The sequence below is a fragment of the Myotis daubentonii genome, chromosome X, assembly GCF_963259705.1.
Source record: "Myotis daubentonii chromosome X, mMyoDau2.1, whole genome shotgun sequence".
Taxonomy (NCBI): domain Eukaryota; kingdom Metazoa; phylum Chordata; class Mammalia; order Chiroptera; family Vespertilionidae; genus Myotis; species Myotis daubentonii.
The window spans coordinates 53620600-53647045 of NC_081861.1; the positions used below are offsets into that span (position 1 = coordinate 53620600).

Genomic DNA, 26446 nt, shown 5'->3' on the forward strand with positions numbered 1-26446 from the left:
ACATTCAGCCTAGTCTCTTTTTCCAGCCCTGGCCCCACATGCAAATACATGCATGCTCAAGCACACACATACATGTAAAATAACAGTGGTTACTTTTAAAAAATATATTTTTTATTGGTTTCAGAGAGGAATGGAGAGGGAGAGAGAGAGAGAGAAACATCAATGATGAGAGAGAATCATTGATTGGCTGCTTCCTGCACACTCCCTACTGGGGATTAAGTCCACCCTTACTGGGGATTGAGCCCACAACCCGGGCATGTGGCCTTGACCAGAATCGAACCTGGGACCCTTCAGTCTGCAGACTAACACTTTATCCACTGAGCCAAACTAGCCAGAACAACAGTGGTTTCCTTTGTGTGGTGACTAGTTTTTTGTTATTTGGGGTTTAATGAAGATTTTTTTCCCTCATACTTTCTAATTTCTAAATTTTCTATACTGAGTATAAAATGCTTCTGTAATTTAGAAGAAATATTTAAAAGAACATATGTATTTATAGCCATATATAATTAAAATCCTGGCTGTATTCCATAATGAGGTGTTAGAAGACTTAGGCAGGATTCAGGCTATGGACAATTTACAGAAATTAAAAGATTTGAGATGATGAAAGCTGATATACTTTTAAAAACTACACAGTGCATAAAACACATGCAAGGATCATTGTCTGGCAAGTGAAATGTATTAAAATGCATGACATTGAAATTGCAATTAAAATAGTAAAATATTTTTAAATTGGAAGAAAGGACCATTACAAACCTGCTTTCTGTTTTGAGCTCTTGCATTCCGTAATCTTCTAGCAGAATAAAAGATAAAATAGCCCACAGTTGCTGCCGTAATAATAAAAAAGGACACAGAAACAAGGAAAATTGAATAGTGATTCACCCAAGGGCCATGTTTTTTCCCTACTTCGATGACCATTGTTACTTGTATGCCTCTTTGAATTGATTGTAGAATTTTTGTGCCTTTCAGATTGCCAATCATGATGGCAACAATGTCTCCTGCACCTATAAAAGAAAAGGAATTTAGTTTTAGTTTGGTAAAGCATCCTATTTAATAAAGAGGGAATATGCAAATTGACCATCACTCTGCCACAAAGATGGCTGCACCCACAGCTGAGGTCGAGTTCCCATAACAAGCCTTAAGGAGCAATCAGCAGGGACCTGAGGCTGCACCCCTCCCCCTGCCCCATGAGGCTTGACAGGGTACCTCAGGCCACACCCCCCACCCTGGCGCCAGGCCGGTTGACCTCAAGCCAAGCCCCCTACTTGGCAGGGCTTGACGGGGGACCTCAGGCCACAACCCCTGCCCTGGCACCAGGCCAGGGGACCTGAGGCCATGTTCCCCACCCTGGCGGGGCTTAACAGGGGACCTCAAGGTGCCCCCCACGCCCTGGTGCTGGGCCGGGGGACCTCAGGCCATGCCCCCCACCCTGGCACCAGGCCAGGGGATCTAAGTCTGCACCCCTCACCCAGCAGGACTTGACAGGGGACCTCAAGATGCGTCCCCCGCTGTGGTGCTGGGCCAGGGGACCTCAGGCCATGCCCCCCACCCAGTGAGGCTTGACGGGGGACCTCAGGCCACACCCCCCGCCCCATGCCAGGCTGGAGGACCGCAGGCCACTACCCCCGCCTGGCGGGGCTTGATGGGGGACTTCAGGCCATGCCCCTGCCCTGGCCTGGGGACCTCAGGCTGTGCTCCCCCACCCTGGTACCACCCGGCAGAGCTTGAAAAAGTTGGGACCGGCCAGGTCTGGATCTAGCCCAATGAGGGGGGCCGGCCGGGTCTGGGTCTTGCATGATTTTGAGGTGCACGTGGGTGGGTGGGGACTTGGCTCTGGGTCCTGTGGTGCACCCCAGACTCTGATAGGAGGAAGATTTTTATATACATTTTACTAATTTTCTTTCATCTCTGACACTTCTATTATAGAGAAAGGGCAAATCGCAATATTAAAATATTTCCTCTTATTAATCCCCCTTTAATGTGCACGAATTTCATGCACTGGGCCACTAGTTCTTAGTATAAAAATCCAAGGACTGATTTTAAATGATTCCCAATGAGACGAAGGAAGGATACTCATTCATTCAATTAAGATTTATTTTCTTGGGCATCTACTATGCATATATATGTAATAGGGGATATAAACATGCTAAGACTTGGATACTGATCTTAAGGAACTAAGTTTAGTAAGGATGTCGTGATATATAACAAATACTTCCCTATCCTCAGGTTAACCTCTTATAATTCAACAGTATTCAGTCTGTGGCCCAGTTTGCTCTTAAATTAAGGCTTTCTGAAAGACTAACAGTCCTGTGGATGGTACAAAATATGGCTTATATCCCAGAGAATCTGAGATTTGGGAAAGAGAAATATTTAACTATGCATTCCCCAATTTATATGGTGATGAACTATGAGCTCACTACTAAAAATTATAAGAATTTATATATACAGATTAGTAATTTGAGGCAAATAATGCTTATAAGCACAAATGTACAACATATTGATAGAAATGTATGTTACTATTCAACACCAACTAAAATCAAGCCCGAAATTAGACTAAATGTATTAGTTGGTCTTGTTGACCTCGAGAATAATGGTACCTATTAAGGAGAGCTCCTAGTGGCTGATTGGGCTCAAATTTATACAGAGCTTAGCAGCCATTACTCAACAGGGGCCTCTCATTCAAGTGGTACTTCAGAGAGAAGCCTGAACTAAACTCCTTGTGATCTGCACTGAACTGACTTCCAGCACTGTGTTCCTGACATCTGAGCCAACTTTTACAAAGGAGTTCCTGGAATTATATTTCAACCAATAGGACTGAGACTTTCCTCAACTAATTGAAGATGTATAGCTATATCCTCATCAGCATCTTTATCAAGCAATCAGTGTGGCTCCATTCCAATCAGTCAGGACAGAGCTTTTTGAACAAATCAAACTGTGAGGATTTTGACTCCTCTCATTTGCATGAGAAAAGACCAATCAGAGACCACAGGTGAGGACTTCTCTCTCTATATAAGTTCCCCTCAGACTCTTGGAGCTACTTTCTCTTTCTACCCAAGACTGCATTTCCCTAGCTGGAGCTGTACAACCCAAGCTGTCTTGCTGGAGAAGAATGGAGCTGTCTTCTCTTGGTGGGAGGAAGCCAAATAGATCAGAGCTGTCTAGGCAGGCTGGAGTGGAGCAGACAAGTTTTCCCTACTGAACTATATAAATCTTATAAAAAAAAGAAAGGGACAAATATTATCTTTCCCCATGTTATGAGGGTGTCAAATTATTCATGCCATTTCAATGCTTATCAAAGTTTATATTCCTTCTAGTTTGTATGACCTGAGACAGATAATCTGAAGAAAAAGAACAGAGGTCTTTGAATGTTAAGAGATTATCACCCAGAGAAACTTCCACTGATATAAGGTTAAGGCACTATCTTTATGATCAAACTCAAATCTGGAAAAAACAAAGCCACACATGCAAGTACACAAACACATACACACAATTCTAAAAGGCCCTTCAGACTAGAATTTTAATTGCAAAAGTATAATATGAAAACAAAATTAACACAATAATCAAATTAAGAGTACAAAACTTAAATGGCAACATAGATAGCAGAATTATTACCCAAGTAATCCTTTAAATTTATGATCCCCAGTGGCCAAAATATTCAAAAGATAAAGATCCTCTCTTTATTTGAAGTTACTAATTTAAAAATAAGGTATCCATAAGGTATTATTACAGATTTTTAAAGTTCTAAAAGATCATTTTTACGTATGATAGCCATTTAATTAAACCCTTTTATAACATTACTGACTCATTTGCAATCATTCAGTTTGGCAGACATCAAGAACTTACTTTCTCATTTACATGGGGAAAACCTCAAAAGCCATGGAAAGTAAAGGACTCTTAAATGACTTCTGTTGTATATTTTTCTTCTATCAGTATTTGACTCAGTATCCTTTATGTGTCTAGAGAATTGGTTATTTTGCAAGAAGAGTGGCTCATTTTTCTATTTTTTTGATCACAGATATGTTCTTCTAAACTATTTTGGTTAATAGAAATAAGTTTTCATTCTTTTAGAAGATATGAGGTGGGTGGCAGGGGTGGATGCTCAGGAACATACTGGCCATTGTGGTCAGATGGAGAGTAAAAAACAATGAAAGTCAAGAAATACATTGTTTATACATAATGAACAATACTCTGCTTCAATTGCCCCAATTCATATTCATACATGCTATGTACATAGTCTAACTATCTATTGAATTAGCTTTCTAATCATATAAAAAACCTATTTCTAAGAATTAATATATACCACCTCTTGCCCACACCCTTGCAACTATTTATTTTTATATTTTTTATTGATTTCAGAGAGGAAGGAAGAGGAAGAGATAGAAACATCAGTGATGAGAATCATTTGATCAGTTGCTTCCTGCATGCCCCCCACTGGGGATGGAGCCTGCAACCCTGGGCATGTGCCCTGACCCAGAATTGACCAGTACCTCCAGGTTCATAGGTCAACGCTCAACAACTGAGCCACACCGGCCAGACCCCTATAACTATTTAAAAATTTCTCCTCCTATAGCGTTCTCCATAACAGTTAACAGTGTCACAAACCTCTGGTCAATTGGTTTAGGAACCTCAGAATCATGTATGAAGAATCGCAGCTAACCTACTGAGCCCTGTAGATGCTACTTCCTTATCTCTCATTATTAAATACTTCTTCCCATTGACAGGGGCCCTGAGGCTGAGCCCCCCACCTGGCAGGGCTTGATGGGGGACCTGAGGCTGAGACCCCTGCCTGGAGGGGCTTGACATGGGTGGGGCCGGCCGGGTCTGGATCTCGCCCAATGGGGGTGGGGCCACCTGGGTCCCGGGTCTCGCACGATTTTGAGGTGCCACGGGTGGGCAGGGACTTGACTCTGGGTCCCACAGCATGCCCCAGACTCTAACAGGAGGAAGATTTTCATATACATTTTACTAATTTTCTTTCATCTCTGACACTTCTATTGTAGAGAAAGGGAAATAGCAATATTAAAATATTTCCTCTAATTAATTCCCTTTTAATGTGCATGAATTTCATGCACTGGGCCACTAGTTAAAGATAGGATTGCCGAACTTGCCTAGAATAACACATGCTAGTAAGTGCACAACTGGTATCTGCTCTTAACAACCATGTTCTACATTCTAATTTTACTTTCCTTATAGCATTATTTTATTTTAGTCTATCTCAATTTTTCCTTTATGCCAACATTCTCTTCCTCACATTTCCCCTTTATTGTCCTGATTCTCTTATCCTGTTCCTGCTTTAGTTTTTCTCTACTTTTTATTTTTACTCCCTGTTAAAAATTTATCTTACTCATATATCTAATTTTCTCTCCCCTGCTCCAAATCTGTGTACACTTCTCTCTTCTCTTTCTTAACTATCCAAATTTTTTCCTCCTTTTTCCCTTTTTCTTTCTTTCTCTCTTGTTTGTTTATTTTTTTCTTTTTTTTTGCTTCTGTTTTTCCTCTCCTTGCTTGTACTCTTCTTCTACTAATAGCTTAATTAATTCCAATCACCAACTCAGGCCTATCAACTTTCTATTCTCCTTTTCCAATAATAGACGAATACATAGATAGATTAACGAAATGGGAAAATATTATATATATATATTTGTATTTTGTTTTTTACTTTTCTTCTTATACACTCCTCTTTCTACCTCTATACTGAATTGTGGCTATTTCCCCAGTCATTCAATTCCTTGACCTTACCTTCTGGAAATTAGCTCTGCCTCCTCAGATTCATCTGGGTGTTTGCTGTGTGGGTGTTTGTTGTTTGCATTTTTTGGATTAGCTGCTGTTTTATTGGGGTTTTCTCCCCACATATATTATTTTCCATTCCTTTTTCTTCTCTTTTTTTCTCACTTATATTTTTTTCCTTTTCTCAATATCATTTTTGCACTCTTTTCTATCCCCTAATTCTCTTTTCTCTGATGGTCAGCTTTATTTAGGGTTATTAGTATCATGAATACATTTGTGTTTGGTGCTCTGTGTGTTGTGTGTTGTCATGTTGCATTTTGTGCCTTCAAGTCATTGCAGGAGAGAGAGATCTAAATAACCAGACACCCTGAGAGGAGCAATCATGGGGAGACAAAGAAATAGCCCGCATATGAAAGAAAAGGAGCCATCACCAGAAAAGGATGCAAATGAACTGGAGGCAAGCACTATGTCAGAGAAAGAATTCAGAGCAATGGTCATAAGGACGTTGAAAAGGATGGAAGACAAGTTCAACAATATGTGTAAGAACCAAGAGGAAATGAAGAAGAACCAAGAAGAAATGAAAAATGACATCGCTACAATAAAGAACTCAATAGAAAGCATCAACAGTAGACTAGAAGAAGCGGAGGACCGCATCAGTGAGCTAGAAGACAGGGTAGAAAAAATACCCAAGCAGAGCACCATCTGCAAAAAAAAACAAACAAACCGTAAAAAACAAGAGAAGAGCCTAAGGGAACTTTGGGACAACATGAAACAAAACAACATCCACATAATAGAGTTCCCAGAAGGAGCAGAAACTGAGCAAGGAATAGAAAACCTGTTTGAAGAAATAATGACAGAAAACTTCCCTGATAAAAGGATGAAAAAACTCACACAAGTCCAAGAAGCTCACAGAGTCTCAAACAAGATGAACCCAAAAAGTACAACAATTAAGACACATCATAATTAAACTGGCAAACATCAACAACAGAGTAGAAATCTTAAAGGTTGCCAGAGAGAGAGGCAGAAAGTTACCTACATGGGATTTCCCATCAGACTATCGACTGATTTCTCAAAAGAAACACATCAGGCCAGAAGGGAATGGAATTAAATATACAAAGTCATGCAAAGCAAGGGTTTGAATCCAAGAATACTATACTCAGCAAGGCTATCAATCAAAGTTGAGGGCGAAATCAGAAGCTTCACAGACAAAAAAGGACTTAGGAAGTTTATTACCACCAAACCAGCAATGCAAGAAATGATAAAGGGTCTGGTGTAAAAAGAAAAGATAAGAAGGGAAGAAGGAACACAGGCATACAGAATAAAAATGGCAACAAACAAGTACCTATCAATATTAACTTTAAGTGTAAGTGGATTAAATGCCCCAATCAAAAGACATAGGGTAGCTGAGTGGATAAGAAAACATGACCCAGATATCTGCTGTCTAAAGGATACCCACCTCAGAACAAAAGACTTACACAGACTGATGGTAAAGGGATGGAAAAGGTATTTTAGGAAAATGGAAATGAAAAACAAAACAAAACCTGTGGTAGCAATACTTATATCTGACAAATTAGATCTCAAAGTGAAGGCCATAACAAGAGATAAGGAAGGCCATTTCATAATACCAAAGGGAGCAATTCAACAAGAAGATATAACTCTGGTAAGCATTATGAACCCAATACAGAAGCACCCAAATACATAAAAAAAAAACTTCTGGAGAATATCAAGGGAAAGATTGACAGCAATACAATCATAGTAGGGGACTTTAATACCCCACTAACACCACTGGATAAAGCCTCTAAACAAAAAAAACCGCAAGGAAACAGCAATCCTACATGACTGACTAGATTAGATGGAATTAATTGACATCTTCAGAACATTTCACCCCAAAGCCACAGAATACACATTATTCTTAAGTGCACATGGGTCATTTTCAAAGATAGACTACATATTGGGACATAGGCAAAGTCTCTTAAAATTCAAGAAAATAGAAATCATATCAAGCAATGACAATGAAAACACAACAATCTAAAATCTATGGGACACAGTGAAAGCAGTCGTGAGAGGGAAGATCATAGCTCTAAGGGCCTACCTAAAAAAACAAACAAACAACAACAACAAAAAAAGAAAAAATGGTATAAATTATCTAACCCTACAACTCAAAGAGTTAGAAAGAAAGCAACAAAAAAAATCCCAGCATAAGCAGAAGGAAGGAAATAATAAATAATAGAGCAGAAATAAATGACACAGAGACCAAAAAAACACAACAAAAAAAAACAATAAAACAAAAGATCAAAAAAACCAAGAGGTGGTTCTTTGAAAGGATAAACAAGATTGATGAACCTCTAGCCAGGCTCACTAAGAAGCAAAGAGAGAAGACCCAAATAAACAAAATAAAAAATGAAAGGGGTGAAGTAACAACCGATCCCACAGAAATGCAAATGATTATGAAAAATACTATGAACAACTCTATTCCAACAAAATGGACAACATAGACAAAATGGACATATTCTTAGAAAAATACAAGCTCCCAAAACTCAATCTGGAATAATAATAAAAAAGAAAACCTGACTAGGCCAATGACTACTGAAGAAATTGAAGCAGTGATAAAAAATCTTCCAGCAAACAAAAGCTCTGGTCCAGATGGCTTTACAGGAGAGTTCTACCAAGCATTCTAAGAAGAATTAATTCTGATGTTCCTCAGAATATTCCAAACAATTCAAAGGAAAGACATTTACAAGCTCTTTCAATGAAGCCAGTGTCACCCTAATCCCAAAATCAGATAAACACACCACAAAGAAAGAGAACTACAGGCCAATATCCTTGATGAACATAGACGCTAAAATCCTCAACAAAATTCTAGCAAATCGGAATCAGCATTACATTAGAAAGATCATACACCATGACGAAGTGGATTTTATACCAAGGATACAAGGATGGTACAATATCTGCAAATCAATAAATGTGATACATCACTGCTGGAGGCTAAGTCCAGCAGGTCATAATAAATGCGAAAAGTCCTCAAAAGTTTGATGGGCTTCTATATTCAGCAGGGCTGATAATCTGCATATACACCTGAGGGCAGTTTCCCCCAACCTGATTGTCCTTTATTGTTTACCAGACCTTATCTTTGATATGTATATCTGCTTTGCTATAGTGCAAAATCCTATCTAATAAAAGAGTAATATGCAAATTAACCATCACTCCATCACTCCGTCACAAAGATGGCGATGGCCATGGAGCTGGGGCGAGCAGGAGGCTTGGGTTGCCCCTGCTGATGCAGGAAGCCAAGCTTCCCGCCTGCCCTGGTTGGCACTGGGCTCTGCTCAAGGCTATAAAGTTTTAATTATAGAAGATAAATAAATCCCAGATACCTGCTTCCAGCTGGCAGTGGCCTTCGCTCAAGGAGGGGCTGGGAGTCTGGGTTGCCATTGGCAACCCAGGCTTACAGCTGACTTGGGCTCCACTCAAGGCTACAAAGTTTCAATTGTAGAGGATAAATAAATCCCAGAAATAAAAGAAAAAGAAAAAAAGGAGAGGCTGGGAGCTTGGGTTGCCGGGGCGGGGGGGGGGTGGCCAGCCTGAACACGGCCATCAGCCCCTCACCCAGGCTGTCCAGGCACCCCAGCAGGGACCCTCACCCTGAAGGGGGTGTGGCCAGCCTGCAAACAGCCCTCAGTCCCTCACCCAGGCTGGCCACACCCCAATGGGGTGAGGGTCCCCACTGGGGGGCTTGACCAGCCTGAAAACAGCCCTCAGACCCTCACCCAGGCTGCCCAGGCACCCCAGTGGGACCCCCACCCTGATCTGGGACACCCTTCAGGGCAAACCAGCCGGCCCCCACCAATGCACCAGGCCTCTATCCTATACAATAAAAGGGTAATATGCAAATTGACCCTAACAGCAGAACAACTGGGAATGACTGCTCACTATGACACTCACTGACCACCAGGGGCAGACGCTCAATGCAGGAGCTGCCCCCTGGTGGTCAGTGTGCTCCCACAGGGGGAGCTCTGCTCAGCCACAAGCCATGCTGATGGCTGCTAGCACAGCAGTGGTAGCAGGAGCCTCTCCCGCCTCCTCAGCAGTGCTAAGGATGTCTGACTGCAGCTTACACAAGTGGACATCCCCTGAGGGCACCCGGGATGCCAGAGGGATGTCTGACTGCCAGCTTAGGCCTGATCCCCCCGGAAAGCGGGACAAAGTCAGCAGGTGGACATCCCCCAAGGGGTCCCAGACTGTGAGAGGGTACAGGCCGGGCTGAGGGACCCTCCCCCCCCGAGTGCACAAATTTTTGTGCAACGGGCCTCTAGTGTGGGAGTAAAAAACAGGGGGCTTGAGATTCAGAGAGCTTAGTCACTAGAACTAAGTTTCCGTCTGGCACCCCAAAATGACTTCCAAATTAATATTTCTTTTCTAGTCTCTTTATTAATTCATTCATAGCCCTTCTCCAGATTCCTGAACCATTATAAATGCAAAAAAGACCCCAGCACATCAAATAAACAAATTGAAAGACAAAAATCACATGATCATATCAATCGATGCAGAAAAAAGCATTTGACAAAATCCAATACTCTTTCTTGATAAAAGCTCTCAGCAAATTGGCAATAGTGGGATCATACCTCAATATAATAAAAGCCTTATATGACAAACCTACAGCCAACAGCATACTCAAAGGGGAAAAATTAAACTCATTTCCCCTAAGAACAGGAATAAGACACTTCACCACTCCTGTTCGATATAGTACTGGAAGAGCTAGCCTAGCTATGAAACAAGAAGAAGAAATAAAAGGCACCCAAATTAAAAAAGAAGTAAAACAGTCCTTATTCACAGACGACATGATACTATACATAGAAAACCCCAAAGACAAAATCAAAACACTACTAGACCTAATAAATGAATTTGGCAATGTAGCAGGATACAAAATTAGTACCCAGAAATCTGTGGCCTTTTATACACCAATAAGGAACTCACAGAAAGAGAAATGAAAAAAAAAAAATCTCATTTACCATTGCACCAAAAAAATTAAGATACCTAGGAATAAACTTAAGGACATAAAAGACCTCTACTCAGAAAACTAAGGACATTGAAAAAAGAGATAGAGGAAGACATAAACAAATGGAAGAAGATATCATGTTCATGGATTGGTAGAATCAACATCATTAAAATATCCATATTACCCAAAACATTCTAAAGATACAATTCAATTCCCATTAAAATACCAACGGCATATTTCAAAGATCTAGAACAAACTCTCCAAAAATTCATCTAGAATAAAAAATACCCCTAATAACCACAGCAATCCTGAGAAGAAAGAACAAAGTTGGAGGGATCACAATACCAGATATCAAGCTATACTAACGAAGCCACAGTTCTCAAAACTGCCTGGTACTGGTACAAGAACAGACATACAGACCAATGGAATAGAACAGAGAACCTAGAAATGGACCCAAGCCATTATGCTCAATTAATATTTGACAAAGGAGGCAAGAGCATACATGGAGCAAGATAGTCTCTTCAATAAATGGTGTTGGGAAATTTGGTTAGATACATGCAAAAAAATGACTCTAGGTCACCAACTTACACCATACACGAAAACAAACTCAAAATTGCTGAAGGACTTAAATGTAAGATGGGAAACCAAAAAATCCTACACAACTCCACAGGCAGCAAAATAGCAGATATATGTCATAGCAATATCTTTTTAGATACATTTCCTAGGGCAATGGAGACTAAGGAGAAAATAAACAAAATGGGACTACATCAAAATAAAAAGCTTCTGCATATCAAAAGAAACCATTAGCAAAACAACAAGACAGCTCACTGCATGGGAGAACATATTTGCCAATGTTATCACTGATAAGGGTTTAATCTCCAACATTTACAGGGAACTCATACAACTTAACAAAAGAAAGATAAACAATCCAATCAAAAAATGGGCAAAGGATCTAAATAGACACTCTTCAAAAGAGGACATACAGAAGGCCCAGAGACACATGAAAACATGCTCAAAAGTCACTAATCATCTGAGAGATGCAAATCAAAACAACAATGAGATACCATCTCACACCTGTCAGAATGACTATCATCAAGAATTCAACAAACAACAAATGCTGGCAAGGACATGGAGAAAAAGGAACCCAAGCTCCCAGACCCTCCTTTTTTTCTTTTTTTTTCAGCGCCTCCTTGAGCAGAGGCAAGCAGATATTTGGGATTTATTTATCTTCTATAATTGAAACTTTGTAGCCTTGAGTGGAGCCGAGGGCTGGCCAGGGAAGGTGGGAAGCTTGGCTTCCTCCATTGCAGGGGGCAACCCAAGCCTCCTGCTCGCTCCAGCTCCGTGGCCACTGCCATCTTGGTTGGGTTAATTTGCATACTCACTCCTCATTGGCTGGTGGGTGTGGCTTGTGGGTGTAGTGGAGTGACACCAATTTGCATGTTTCTCTTTTATTAGTGTAGCTATAAAAACCCAGTGTCTGTAATGACCGAACAGATGACCGAATGGACGATGGTTCACCTCCTCCTCTATCGCAGGCCCTCAGGCTCTAATGATCAGGTGATGGCTAACGGGGGAACTGGGGTCCCTCAGGCTCCAATGAATCTGTGGCAGCAGTGACATTTTGAGTGGGCGGGTGGAAGGCAGACCACTTGGTTCCTCCCCTGGCCTGCAGGCTCCCATTGATCAGAAGATGGTTAATAGGGAACTGGAGTGAGTGGCCCGGGGACTGGCGAGCAGCTGGAAGGCAGGCCTCTTGGTCCCGCCTCCTGGCTCTCAGACTCCAATCAATTGGTGGTGGAGGCAGGGCGGAACTGGGAACTGGCTCCCTCAGTAGTACTGTAAATTCAATCTACAGAGGACAGGACAGGCACCAATGTACCGGCACCACTGGCACAATTCTGAAAGCACTGCAGGCCTGGAACTCGGCCTCAGGCCCTGCGGCCACTTCCCCTCCCTAGACGCTCCACAAGGAAGAAAGGATACTGCCAGCAGCACCAGGGGCGACCAGCGGTGACCGACTGCTCTCCCTCTGCTTCCTCCAGGTCACTCAAGCTGGCCCCCACCTGCCCAGCTCCAGATGATGTGTGATCACTGCACATGGAAGGAATGTAGTAAAAAAACCAAAAACCGATGACCAAGAGAATGCCACAGTCAATGTCCGGAGTCCGGCTCAGAAGGAGAGAAGGGAGAATTCCATAAGTTGGCCGATGCCAAGATATTTCTGAGTGACTGCCTGGCGTGTGACAGTTGTGTGACTACAGAGTAAGGAGTCCAAGTTTCTCAATAGAACACCAAGGACTTCTTCCGTGTTCTGAACCTTAATAAGAAATGTGATACCTCACAGCACAAAGTGCTGGCAGTGTCCGTGTGTCCTTAGTTCCTGCCTTATTTTGATGCTAAATTCAGCCTCAGTGTCACTGATGCATCCAGAAGGCTCTGAAGCTTTCTCAAAAGCCTTGGGGTGCACTGTCTTTGACATGAAGATAGCTGAGGATTTCAGCATCCTGGAGAGTAAGAAGGAATTTGTGCATCGGTACTGCCAGCACCGTGACGAAGAGTCCCGGCTACCCTTGCTGACCTCCACCTGCCCCAGCTGAGACCAATATGCAGAGCATGTGCTGGGTCACCCCATCTCCCCCACCTCTGCACAGCCAAGTCTCCCCAGCAGATCATGGGCTTTCTGGTGAAGGATTACTTCACCAGATGGCAGAACCTGTCCCCAGACAAGATTTTCCACGTCATTGTGGCCCGTGTTATGACAAGAAACTGGAGGCCCTTTGAGAAAATGTTCCCAAAGCTAATGTTCCCATAGCTTTACTAGTTCCCAGGGTGCTGACTGGTGTGTTAACCTCAGGTGAAATTGTTCTGATAATGGAGCAAAGCGACCTCGCCTCGAATGACGCCACCATGGACACGCTGTTTGGAGACATGAAGGAGGATGTGAGGCTCCACGAGGGTGCCAGCCCCGACGGGTACAAGACACACATCTTCAGGCACATGGCCAAGAAGCTGTTCAACAAGGATGTGGGAGTGCTCTCCTACCGCACCCTGAGGAACAAAGACTTCCAGGAGGTCACCCTTGAAAGGGACAGAGAGGTTCTGCTACGCTTTGAGGCTGCTTAAGGCTTTCAGAACATCCAGAAGTGGTCATGAAGCTGTAGAGGGGCAACTTTCCCTGCCACTTTGTGGAGGTCCTGGCCTGTGCCAGGCATGCCTAAGCGGCAGGGGCCAGGCCCAAGCGGATGACGGGTGTGCAGACAGGGCACTGCTGTGGCAGATGGAAGGCATCTACGCTGCCATCCCAGTGTGGCCCCAGGAGACCAGCGCCCATGTGCAGGAGCTGTACCAGGAGTGGCTGGGGTGGGGAGGGGGCGACTCCTCCTGGGTCCAGGAGGCCCTGCAGACTGCCTAGTAGGGCCCAGGGCAGCCTGCCAGGACATCAAGTAATAAAGGTCCAGCAGACGCCTGGCCTGCAGGCCGCCTGAAGAAGGGTGTCAGACACGTGAAGGAAAGGCTTAGCATCTCTGTCATTGCTTTGGTTTTCAGAATTCCCTGCTCCCCATCTGTCGGCTCCCACCCTCTAAGGGGCGCTGTCATCATCACATGGGTGCAACTGGAATACTGTATCTCGAGAGGATTGCCCCAATGTACATATCCTTTTATCCGATGATGAAAAAATAACAAAGAAAAAGAATGAAGACAGACTACTGTCCTTTAGGCTTAAAAAAAAAACCAAAAAAACAAAAAAAAACCCTCCAGAAGTGTCCTGTGAAGAGCTGAGACTTGGTTCTGTCCAAGTGCCTTAGAGAGAATGGATGAGGAAATGGCCCTGACTTTAACCACTTATGTTACTCTTGAAGGTGTCTTTGCCACAATATGAATAAACTGCCACCTTTTGGAATAGGGGCTCATATGAAAATCTGCATTCCCAACTTTTCTTGAAACAGATCTATGTTCTGCAGTTGTGGCCACCGTCCTGAGATCAGGTCCTGTCTACCAGGTTCTGTTGCTGTGAATCGGGGGCACTGGAGTGGAGCTCCCCCCACCCCCTGTGCACTTTTACATTCAGGGATTGAGTTGAGCTCACTTTGGGGGAGGCCTGGCAAGGGTGACAGGTGTCACAGATGGAAGGATGGAGAATGGAGAGGCAGACACCCTGACTAAGCCAGTAGGCGGACATCCCCTGAGGGGTCCTGGACTGTGAGAGGGTGCAGGCTGGGCTGAGGGCCCTCCCCCAGTGCACGAATTTTGTGCACTGGGCCTCTAGTATATATAGAATAACCTTGTTTAATTAGACCTGCTTTCTGATTTAGCTAAACTTTTTCCAGCTCAGTGAAGCACTCCAACTTCTTTTTCAGGTAATTGTCAGCAACACTGCAGTAAATATCAACATGAAGCAGATTATTATTATAGATCATGCAGGGAGAACAAAGGGTGAAATATTTAACTGCAGAAATCTTTGACTACATTCTGTGCAGTGAGAAAACCAGAAGTTATTGTTAAGGTCTACCATTTCTTACTTCTTTTCAGTCGGGTCAAGTTTCTAAACTTTCTAAATCTTCGTTTTCTGGCTAATGAAAAGAAAATAGGATTCCACTGAGTCTCCTATCTACATATTTCAGGACTTCTGTGAGGATCAAATGAGATGAGGCATGGGAAAACACTTCAAAAACATTTGGTTACAGTGTAAAGTATTTCCACCTGGCTATAAAGCAAGTCATGTTCCTGGGCTGAAGAAACTGCAAGGACGTTTGTCGTCACTAGGGAGAGGAAGCTGGGCGTTGCTACGTGACGTCATTACCTGGATGGAGGGAAGGATACTTAGCATATTAGCCTTTTATATACATACTAGAGGCCTGGTGCACAAAAATTTGTGCACTCGGGGGGGAGTGGGGGTCCCTCAGCCCGGCCTGTGCCCTCTTGCAGTCTGGGACCCCTCGGGAGATAACGACCTGCTGACTTAGGCTCGCTCCCGGGTGGCAGAGGGCAGGCCCAATCCCTAGGTGCAGCCCCTGGTCGGGCTCAGAGCGGGGCTGATTGGGGAGTTGGGGTGCCGCCCCCTGTCACGCACAGAGCAGGGTCAATCAGGGAGTTGGGGAGCTCCCCCCTGTCATGCACAGAGCAGGGCTGATCAGGGGGTTGAGGAGCTCCACCCTGTCACTCACAGAGTAGGGCCGATAGGGGAGTTGGGGCACCGCCCCCTGTCACACACAGAGCAGGGCAGATCAGGGGGTTGGGGCGCCGCCACTGTCACACTCAGAGCAGGGCCAATGGGGAGGTTATGGCTCTACCCTGTCACACACAGAGCAGGGCCCATGGGGGAGGGGGGGCACCGCATCTTGTCACACACAGAGCAGGGCCGATCAGGGGGGTTTGGTTGGTGCCCCCTGTCACACTGATCCTGGTGCCGGGAGGCATATTACCCTTTTACTATATAGGATAGAAGCCTGGTGCACGGATGGGGGCTGGCTGGTTTGCCCTGAAGGGTGTCCTGGATCAGGGTGGGGGTCCCCACTGGGGTGCCTGGCCAGCCTGGGTGAGGGGATGATGGCTGTTTGCAGCTGGTCACACACCCTTCATGGTGGGGGTCCCCACTGGGGTGCCTGGCCAGCCTGGGTGAGGGGCTGAGGGCCGTTCTCAGGCTGGCTGGTGACCTGTCCTTTTTTCTTTTTTTTTTCATTCTGGGCCAGCTTTAGCTCTGAGGCTCGGCTCTAGCTATGAGACTTCCACTGCTGAAAGCAGGTTTCTGGCCTTTGTTTACCCTTCTGTATTTGAAACAATGTTGCGGTCCTGCTGGCTGAAGCCTGGGGTTTTGTTTAGCTTCTATTTTTGTAACATAGTTGCTTAGAATGCAGCTGAGAGGCCGGCAAGGCAGGCGGGGAAGCTTGGCTTCCTCCGTCACTAAAGCAAGCAAGCCTCATGTTAGCTTCCAGCTGCCTGGCTGCCGGCCACCATCTTGGCTCTCAGTTAATTTGCATATTGCCCTGATTAGCCAATGGGAAGGGTAGCGGTCGTACACTAATTACCATGTTTCTCTTTTATTAGAGAGGATATACTAAAGGCCCGATGCACAAAATTTGTGCAAGGGGCTGGGCCCTCACAGCCCTGGCTTCATCAGGAAGGTCATCCAGACAGTTTTCCAGAAGGTCATCCTGCTGTTCAGTCTAATTAGCAATTAGCTCTTAATTATATATTGATTTCAGAGAAGAAGGGAGAAGGAGAGACAGAAACATTAATGATGAGAGTCATTGATTGGCTACATCCTGCACACCCCCTACTGGGGATCGAGCTCACAACCCATGCATGTGCCCTTGACCATAGTCTAACCCAGGACCCTTCAGTCTGCAGGCCGATGCTCTATCCACTGAGCCAAACCAGCTAGGGCATTACAGTTGATCTTTAAAACCAATGTAGATACATTAATACAGAGACTCATGTACAAGCTGCCAAGTTTTCCACCTTTTAATCCAAAATTTTACTATACCAACTATCTCCTTTGGAAAATACCAGGCTTAAGAAGCAAAATATGGTTTGCACAGATCAGTTGATTAAGACACAGTGCTGAGAGAAACCAAGATGGCGGCATAGGTTAACGCCGGAGATCGCTGCCTCGAACAACCACTTCAGAGAAATAACTAAAGGACAGAACGGACATCATCCAGAACCACAGGAAGGCTGGCTGAGTGGAAATTCTACAACTAGGAGGAAAGAGAATATCATACCCAGACTCAGAGGAGGCCCAGTGCTGAAGTGAAATACTCAGGTGCGGAGTGCGCGCGGAGCCGGCTGGTGGCGGAGGGGGCAGTTGTTGTTCTCAATCGGGAGGGAGTTTCAGACTCTGAGCTCCAGATCCGGGCAAGTCTCTGGGGACCAAGACTCAAACAGGAGAAGCGGGACTGTCTGGCTTCGGTCGGAACTCGAAGGCAGCTTTCTCTCCGAGGTTTGCAGCCATTGCTGGGACTCTGAGAGGCAGAGCCCCTGGGGAAGGAACTGAGAGCAGCCATAACTGCTTGTTCCGCCTGCCCTGTAGATCCCCGGGGACCCGCCCCGCCCAAGCCCTGCACTGAACCATTTGCCGGATAGCCTCAGGCAAAGGCTAGATTAGCACCGCCCTAGAGATCCAGCATAGAAGCCCTCCCACTGCAGACACAGGGGACTCTCATAGCCAGTTAGCCTGGAGGTCAAATCACCCCCCCACCCCACCCCCGGTATTACCGACATCAATCAAGGCTTAAAGGCAACAAGACTGCGCACAAAGACCACTAGGGGGTGTACCAAGAAAGCATAAAAAATGCGGAGACAAAGAAACAGGACAAAACTGTCAATGGAGGATATTGAGTTCAGAACCACACTTTTAAGGTCTCTTAAGAACTGTCTAGAAGCTGCCGATAAACTTAGTAAGGCCCTCGAAAAGACTGGTGAGACCGCCGATAAATGTAGTGAGATCCTCAAGAAATCTAATGAGACCCTCGATGTTGTGATAAAGAACCAACTAGAAATTAAGCATACACGGACTGAAATAAAGAATATTATACAGGCACCCAACAGCAGACCAGAGGAGCGCAAGAATCAAGTCAAAGATTCGAAATGCGAAGAAGCAAAAAACACCCAACTGGAAAAGCAAAATGAAAAAAGAATCCAAAAATGCGAGGATAGTGTAAGGAGCCTCTGGGACAGCTTCAAGCGTACCAACATCAGAATTATAGGGGTGCCAGAAGATGAGAGAGAGCAAGATATGGAAAACCTATTTAAAGAAATAATGACAGAAAACTTCCCCCACCTGGTGAAAGAAATGGACTTACAGGTCCAAGAAGCGCGGAGAACCCCAAACAAAAGGAATCCAAAGAGGACCACACCAAGACACATCATAATTAAAATGCCAAGAGCAAAAGACAAAGAGAGAATCCTAAAAGCAGCAAGAGAAAGGAAATCAGTTACCTACAAGGGAATACCCATACGACTGTTAGCTGATTTCTCAACAGAAACTTTGCAGGCCAGAAGGGAATGGCAAGAAATATTCAAAGAACCTACAACCAAGATTACTTTATCCAGCAAAGCTATCATTCAGAAATGAAGGTCAGATAAAGAGCTTCACAGATAAGGAAAAGCTAAAGGAGTTCATCGCCACCAAACCAGTATTATATGAAATGCTGAAAGGTATCCTTTAAGAAGAGGAAGAAGAAAAAAAAAAGGTAAAGATACAAATTATGAACAACAAATATGCATCTATCAACAAGTGAATCTAAGAATCAAATGAATAAATAATCTGGTGATCATAATAGAATCAGGGACATAGAAAGGGAATGGACTGACTATTCTTGGGGGGGAAAGGGGTGTGGGAGATGCAGAAAGAGACTGGACAAAAATCGTGCACCTATGGAAGAGGACAGTGGGTGGGGAGTGAGGGCGGAGGGTGGGGCGGGAACTGGGAGGAGGGGAGTTATGGGGGGGAAAAAAGAGGAACAAATGTAATAATCGGAACAATAAAGATTTAATTAAAAAAAAGACACAGTGCTAATAAAATCAAGGTATAGTTCAATTAACCTTTTTATAGGAGCAATTATACAAAAGATAGCACCTCTAATTTCATTTATTAAGGTTTTTCTTGTATCTATATTTATGCCAGACACAGTGCTAGGCCTCGGAGTTACAGAAAGTAATAAAATATAGTGTCTTCCCTCTAGGCACTTGCAAATGTCTCCTATATATAAGACATTCACTACTACGAAGAATATGGACTAAACCAGTGAAATGAATTGTGTACATTTGTTATCACCTCCAGTAGTAGAAAAAAAGAATTTCCAAATCACATTTTGAACTGATTCTGGTTTACTAGAATTTCTTCCTATGTAAAATAGAAAACTTAATTTCCTTCAGTGTCCAATAATTTGTAAAATAAAAAAATTGTATTTGTTTTGATATTTTGAATTCAGTAGTGCTCTTTATTTAAAAATTTGTAACCAGAAATACACTAGAGTTTGAGCCAGGGTAGGAGCACCATTCATCATAAATAGCACTAAAGTGAGAATCAGAACACTGGGATGCAGTTTTTGCCTGAAGAAAGTAAGGCTGTAATAAATTTCTAAAATCAACTCTGGCAAAAGAATATGACTACATTTCTTCTTCTATTTTTCTAGAATTTCAAAATCCACTATTAATTTCATTTTGTTTTTCAAAAAAGCATAGCACCCATTCTCCCCCTCCCCTGCCCCCACCGCAGTGAAAAGGGAACTATGCTAAAAGTCTCTGATGATGAAAACTGACATTAATTGGACAAGAAACCGCTATGGCCTAAACCCTGATCACAGAACAGCTGTCATTTCAGCATTTGAATCTCTCTAAATATGCACTTTGCTTCAAAAGTGATTGTGAGCCCAGTTATACCCTTTTCCTTCCTAAACTGTTAGGCAACATCATTAAGCAAACCATAAAGCAAATTAGTTAAATGCCTAACTTGTAAAGATAAATTATGGATTTATTCATAAAGTTTAATGTACTGTATCTGATAAATACATTTTCAAAGTTGAATATCAGAAAGAGCTGTCATTTTTTACAATTCTAGTGTGTTTTTTATTTTTCCCATCATCATTTAGTCCCTTTATGCCCTCTTCCACCTCTACTCACCTCTTCCCTTGAAATCACCACACTGTTGTTCATGTCCATGAGTTCTCTCTCCTTTTTACTTTTTCTTTGCTCAATCCCTCCACTTTCCCCAAAAACCCCCAACATTTTTTACAATTCTGGTATTAATACTTCATATTTGACAATTTAATGGTCAAGAATAGCTAATCTGAACCCTAATTGCTTGAAAACCAGTTCCTGAGTCCAGTATGATTTAAACCACACTTACCTTGATACCACCACAAATATAGCAGTCACTCAATTATTTATTTATTTATTTATTTATTTATTTATTTATTTAAGTTTTATTGAATTTATTGGGGGTGACATTGGTTAATAAAATTATATAGGGTTCAAGTGTACAACTCTATAATATATCATCTCTATATTGTATTTTTTGTTCACCTGAAATTTCCTACTTCAAAATCATTAATAACACAATATGGCTTAAGTTTTTCACATTTTCACTCTGAAGTATTTGGGGAGAGGGACATATTAGGAATAAATAACAATTAAGCAACAGAAGAAATACAGACTCCAATTTCAAATGTTCAACAATGAATAAAGGTTTTGGCATGTGCCTATCTTGGGTACAAAGGTAATAAAATAGAGTGTAGCAACTCTTACTACTGTTAATGAATATCATTCAATTAAAATGTTAATATAAATAAAGGGAGGGTGTCTCTTCTCAGACCTACTGGCAAAAAAAAACTTTCTAGTTATTCATAATATATAGAAATTTGATCTTGGATCTTGCTGGCGGCCAACCCCTTTCATGTCTTTCAAAAAGCTAATGATATAAGTGCAATAACTCAGTCAGAGAAAGACAAATACCATATTATTTCACTTATATGTGGAATCTAAAGAAGAAAATAAATGAACAAGCAAAATAGAAACAGACTCAGATAGAGAGAACAGACTGATGGTTGCCAGAAGGGAGTTGGGGGATAGGTGAAAAAGGTGAAAGGATTAAGAAGTACAAATTGTTCAGTTACAAAATAGTCACCAGGAAAATACAGGATAAGGAATCCTATATAATAAAGATGTAATATGCAAATTGACCATCACTCCAACACACAAGATGGCCGCCCCCATGTGGTCAAACATGGCCACCCCCATGTGGACAAAAGATGGCCACCACAAGATGGCCAGCAGCGAGCAACCTGGCCTGCAGAGGAGGGCAGGTGGGTGGGGACCAGGCCAGCAGGGGAGGGCAGTTAGGGGCAATCAGGCTGGCAGGGAGCAGTTAGGCATTGATCAAGCTGGCAAGGGAGTGGTTAGGGGCAATCAGGAAGGCAGGAAGGCGAGCGTTTGGGAGCCAGCAGTCCTGGATTGTGAGAGGGATGTCTGACTGCCCGTTTAGGCCCGATTACTCCGGGATCCCTTGAGGGGTCCCAGATTGGAGAGGGTGCACCGGGCCTCTAGTATAGTCAATAATATTGTAATAACTTGGTATGGTGCCAGATGGCTACTGGAAATATTGGGAGGAACACTTTGTAAAGTACATGATTGTCTAACCAGTATGCTGTACACCTGAAGCTAACACAAAATAACATTAAATGAAAACTGTTATTGAAACATAAAATTTAAAAAGGTAATGATATTATGATTCTGTTTAATTTTAACCATTTATTTGTGAACAATGACAAATTCATTGAACAAATATTTATCAAATGCAAACTATGTAGTAAGTTCTATGACTCTGGACGGTTCCTCCACATTTAAATATTAACATGTTAAAATGAAAAATATATTCTAAGATATTTTACATTATATCAAATATTTTAAGGATGATAATAGATATGTACAGCACGTTACCATTCAAATACAAAATACAAGGAGGTGAAGAAAGCTGTTCAGTATCTCTTTCAACCAGTATTCCACTTTTAATATTAGAAAAGAGAGTATTCACAATAAGTAACTTACAAGTAGTAAGGAAAATTGGAGGCCAAAGTAGCTCTTCTAAAACTAAGCTCACATTCAATCTGCCCAACATTCTGATAAAAAATGGGGTCAGCATTTCTGAATTCACTTGCATCTCTAATGAACAAGATCAAAGTGTAAAGAATTCCAACAATTCTCTGACAAACACTTACTCCATTAGAAAATCTAAAATCAATTCAAGTGGACTTCTGAATATTCATTTGTCTGCAGTAGGTTTCAAAGGCTTTGTTTTCCCCCCTATAGCCCAAACTCTTTGAGCGACTAGGGAAGGTCAATGTATTTCAAAGAAGGATATGGAAGCCTATAAGACCAAGCATTTTTAAATGGCATTTTAAAGAAACCAATAAAAGAAATTCTCTAAGCCAGACTAGCTTTTCTTCAAATTCCTGTTTTCTGCCCACTTCCCCCAAACCCTTTTAATTATTGTCAGCGAAAGATGAACCAAAGTTAGGTAAACTGAGTGCTTAATAGCAGCTTTCTTGATTGAAAAATAGTTCTAAAATGTTCCTCAACAAATATACATGTTCAATACAGATACAGCCATTGTAGGTCTAACTACACAGTACATTGTAGCAACAATGTAACATTGTCACCCCAAATAATTTTTAAAAATATATTTTTATTGATTTTAGAGAGGAAGGAAGAGGGAGAGAGAATAGAAACATCAATGATGAGAAAGAATCATTGATCGGCTGCTTCCACTGGGGATCAAACCCGCAACCCAAGCATGAGCCCTGACTGGCAATCCTATGGGGGTTGACTGTACTCTATTACGAAATGGGTTACAGACTGGATGTAGTACCAAAAACAAAAATCTCTGGTAGATGGAGTCTTCAGGAAACAGTATATTAAAGACATTAGGGAATTAGAAGTAATACTGTTTAAAAGGTCACAGATGTGAGAGTCAAGATAGCAGCGTAGGTAAAAGCCTTGTACTTGCTGCCTCCCACAACTACATCAAAGTTACAACTAAAATACAGAACAGACATCATTCAGACGAGATCGGGCGCGTTCAGGGTGGTATGGCCGTAGACGAACAGACATCATTCAGAACTGCCTAAAAGGTGGCTGAGTGGAAGTCTTACAACTAGAGAAGTAAAGAAAAAAATACACACTGAGACTGGTAGGAGGGGTGGAGGTTTGGAACGGGCTGGTCTGGCATCCATGTGTGCTGCTTTTTTAATCGGGAGGGAGATCATCTCTCATCTCTGTGGAGGCTACCTGAGAGGAGCAAGGGGTCCCAGCTCCACACCAGATCCCAGGCTTCCAGAGCTGGGAAAATAAGTCCCTGTAACTTTGGGCTGTAAAAACCAGTGGTGATTGGGGTTCAGTGACACAGAAGGTGCTAGAGCCCCAGTTGTTCCTTTGAAAGGGCTGGCTCATGAACTGACTTTACAAAGTCCCACTTCTTCTCAGCTCCAGTGCCAGGTAGAGGCTCTGGAGTATCCAGACATATATGGGGAGGAACTGGATTGTCTGGCATCAGGACAGGAACTCGGGGCAGCTTTTTCCTAGAAAGGGGCGCTTGCAGGGGTCATTGTTCCTGTTCTGGGACCTCCCCAGTCATAGGGTTGACTGGCAGCCATATTTTTTGCTCTGCCTGGTGATTCCCAGAGACCCTGGTGATTTCCAGAGACCCCACCTCATCTGATATGCTGCTACACCCAACCTGTTTGCAGCGGCTTTTGCATATGAATGGCCTGACCTGGCTCAGGCTTTAGATTTTTCTAAAATCTCTCTAACAAGCAGCTGGGTCATCATGCCCCAAACCTATCAAGGAAAGTCCCAAGACCCTGAACTAGCATGAGCCTGCCTTGCTTCATAGCTGGGCCTCACCTAGGCACCTCCAAGCCCAATAAAAATAGCTCCTGCAGGGTGGCCCCAGGCAGTGGATGACTTTGTACCTCCCTGGGGGCCCTAGAGCCAGTGCACCTGGTGGACAGATTCAGATCATAGCAGATTACAACTCCACACATCCATAAGCGACACACTCAAGGGGCAGACTCCATGAGCACTAAACTCCTGCTCCATAAGGGTGTCTCCTGCACAACAGTTCTCCCATTGTAGTCACAGTGGGGCCTCACAGCCAATTAGTCTGCAGATCAATTCCACTCAGTGATGCCAACAGCAATCAAGGCTCAATTACAAAACTATTCACACAGCCCACACAGGTACGTACCTAGAGTGCCCAGCTAAGGTGACTGGGGAGGATGAGCCACCTATAGGACACCTACTACACAAGGCCACTCTACCAATTCCAGGAGACATAGCAACTCTACCTAATACATTGAAACAAACACAAAGAAGCAGCCAAAATGTGGAGACAAAGAAATATATCACAAATGAAAGAAATGGAAGCAAGCAAACTTTTGGATAGAGTTCAATACCATGGTTATAAGGTTACTCTAGGATCTTCATGAGACTTTCAAGGATCTTAGTGAGAAAGTCAAAGGCATGAAAAAGGACGAGTCATAAAGTAAGCATACACTAGCTGAAAGAGGAGGAGGAGCAGGAGGAGGAGATAAAATATGAATAATAAAATGGCAACAAATACATCTCTATCAACAATTAAATCTAAAAATTAAAATAAGCAAATAAGAAATCTAATGAACAAAATAAAATGGTGAATCAAATAGAATCAGGGGCATGGAAACGAGGAACAGACTAATGAATCTCAGAGGAAAAGTGGGGGGTGGGAAGTGATTAACCAAAGATCTTACCTATGGACACAGACAATAGGCTGGTGAAGTCCTGGGAGAGGTTGGGAACTGGGTGAAGGGGATCAATGGGGGAATAAAGGGGACATCTGTAATACTCTAAACAATAAAGATATTTTTAAAAAGGTCACAGATACATAATTTTTGGATGGTAGGTAATACTCAGGTAAATAATTCTTAGAATTATTATTAAAATATGGTTAGCCCTGCCTGGGCTATTCTAATTTACAGTAGTGATATGTTTAGTATATTTTTAAGAACCCAATGGCTAGATCAGCATTTCTTCAAGTTTTGATCTCAGGACCACTTTATACTCTTTAAAGTCATTGAATAAACCAAAAAATTTTTGTTTATATAGACTATTTCTTGTTTTACTTTTCTATTGCATTTGTTGCAGTAGCATTGGTTAATAAAATTATATAGGTTTCAGGTGTACAATTCTATAATACATCATCTGTATACCATCCCAAGTCAAGTTTCCTTCCATCACCAATTATCCACCCTTTCCCTTGGGTAATCACCATACTGTTGTCTGTGTGTATGGCTGTTTGTCTCCCCCACTCCCCTGCTTAATCGTTTCAATTTTTTCAACTTTTTCACCCAGCACCTGAACTCCCCTCCCCTCTAAGAGCTGTTAATATGTTCTCTATCTATGAGTCTGTTTCTATTTTGTTCCCTAGTTTATTTTGTTCATTATATTTCATATATGAGTGAAATTATATGGTATCTTTCTTTCTCTGACTAGTTTATTTCACTTAGCATAATACTCTTTAGGTCTATCCATGCTGTTGCATATGTAGATTACTTCTATTCATATTTACAATATTAGAAATGAACACTGAGTAATTTTAAACTGATTTCTTTATTCATTTAAAATAACAGTCACAAATACCTATTATAATTAATATATTTTAAATAAAAAATAACTATATATCCCTCAAAATGGAATAAAAAGTGGCTCTGTCATTTGTACAAAGGTCTTTAATGGCAGACTTAATAGAAAAATGCTGAATGTTCATATTGGCTTCTGCATCATATCTTTTGGGATCTGTTTTTTTGAATGAAATATATGAAGGAAATCTGTACTCACACAGATATGCAATTAGAAAAATGAATATTTTAATAGCATTTTCAAATAATTTTCATTATTCTTCTTCGATACTACACTAAAACTTAACAATTGGTAGTTTCTTAAAGGTTAGATGCAAGGTAGAATTTGAAGCCATACCAATGAACTCTGTACTTCCTTATATGAAAATACATTGATTTATCTTGTATAATGAATGGATCCTTTATCTATGGTTTTGTAATATCTTGCGTTGGTCATTGGAAAGTACTGGTTTACTGAGTTATTCAGATCTCACAAATGATGACTCATTTCAAGATATACAATACCAAAAAAATCACGGTTGCTTTTTGATATTGTATAACCATCGATGAC

General features: G+C 42.3%; 1 protein-coding gene and 1 pseudogene across 5 annotated transcripts in view; one reads left to right on the top strand and one right to left on the bottom strand.

The window, feature by feature from the left end:
• The window catches only part of RNF128 (ring finger protein 128), a 148515-nt gene that overhangs the window by 42289 nt on the left and 79780 nt on the right, over nucleotides 1–26446 (bottom strand). For all 5 annotated transcript variants that reach the window (XR_009450741.1, XM_059679942.1, XM_059679943.1 and 2 more), the window contains exon 2: nucleotides 754–1001. Coding sequence is in view for 4 of the 5 variants with exons in the window: in XM_059679942.1 (XP_059535925.1) it covers nucleotides 754–1001 (248 nt within the window). In the remaining variant the exon portion in view is untranslated. The remainder of the gene's footprint in view (nucleotides 1–753; nucleotides 1002–26446) is intronic.
• LOC132224843 (nuclear prelamin A recognition factor-like) lies at nucleotides 12801–14416 on the top strand (annotated as a pseudogene).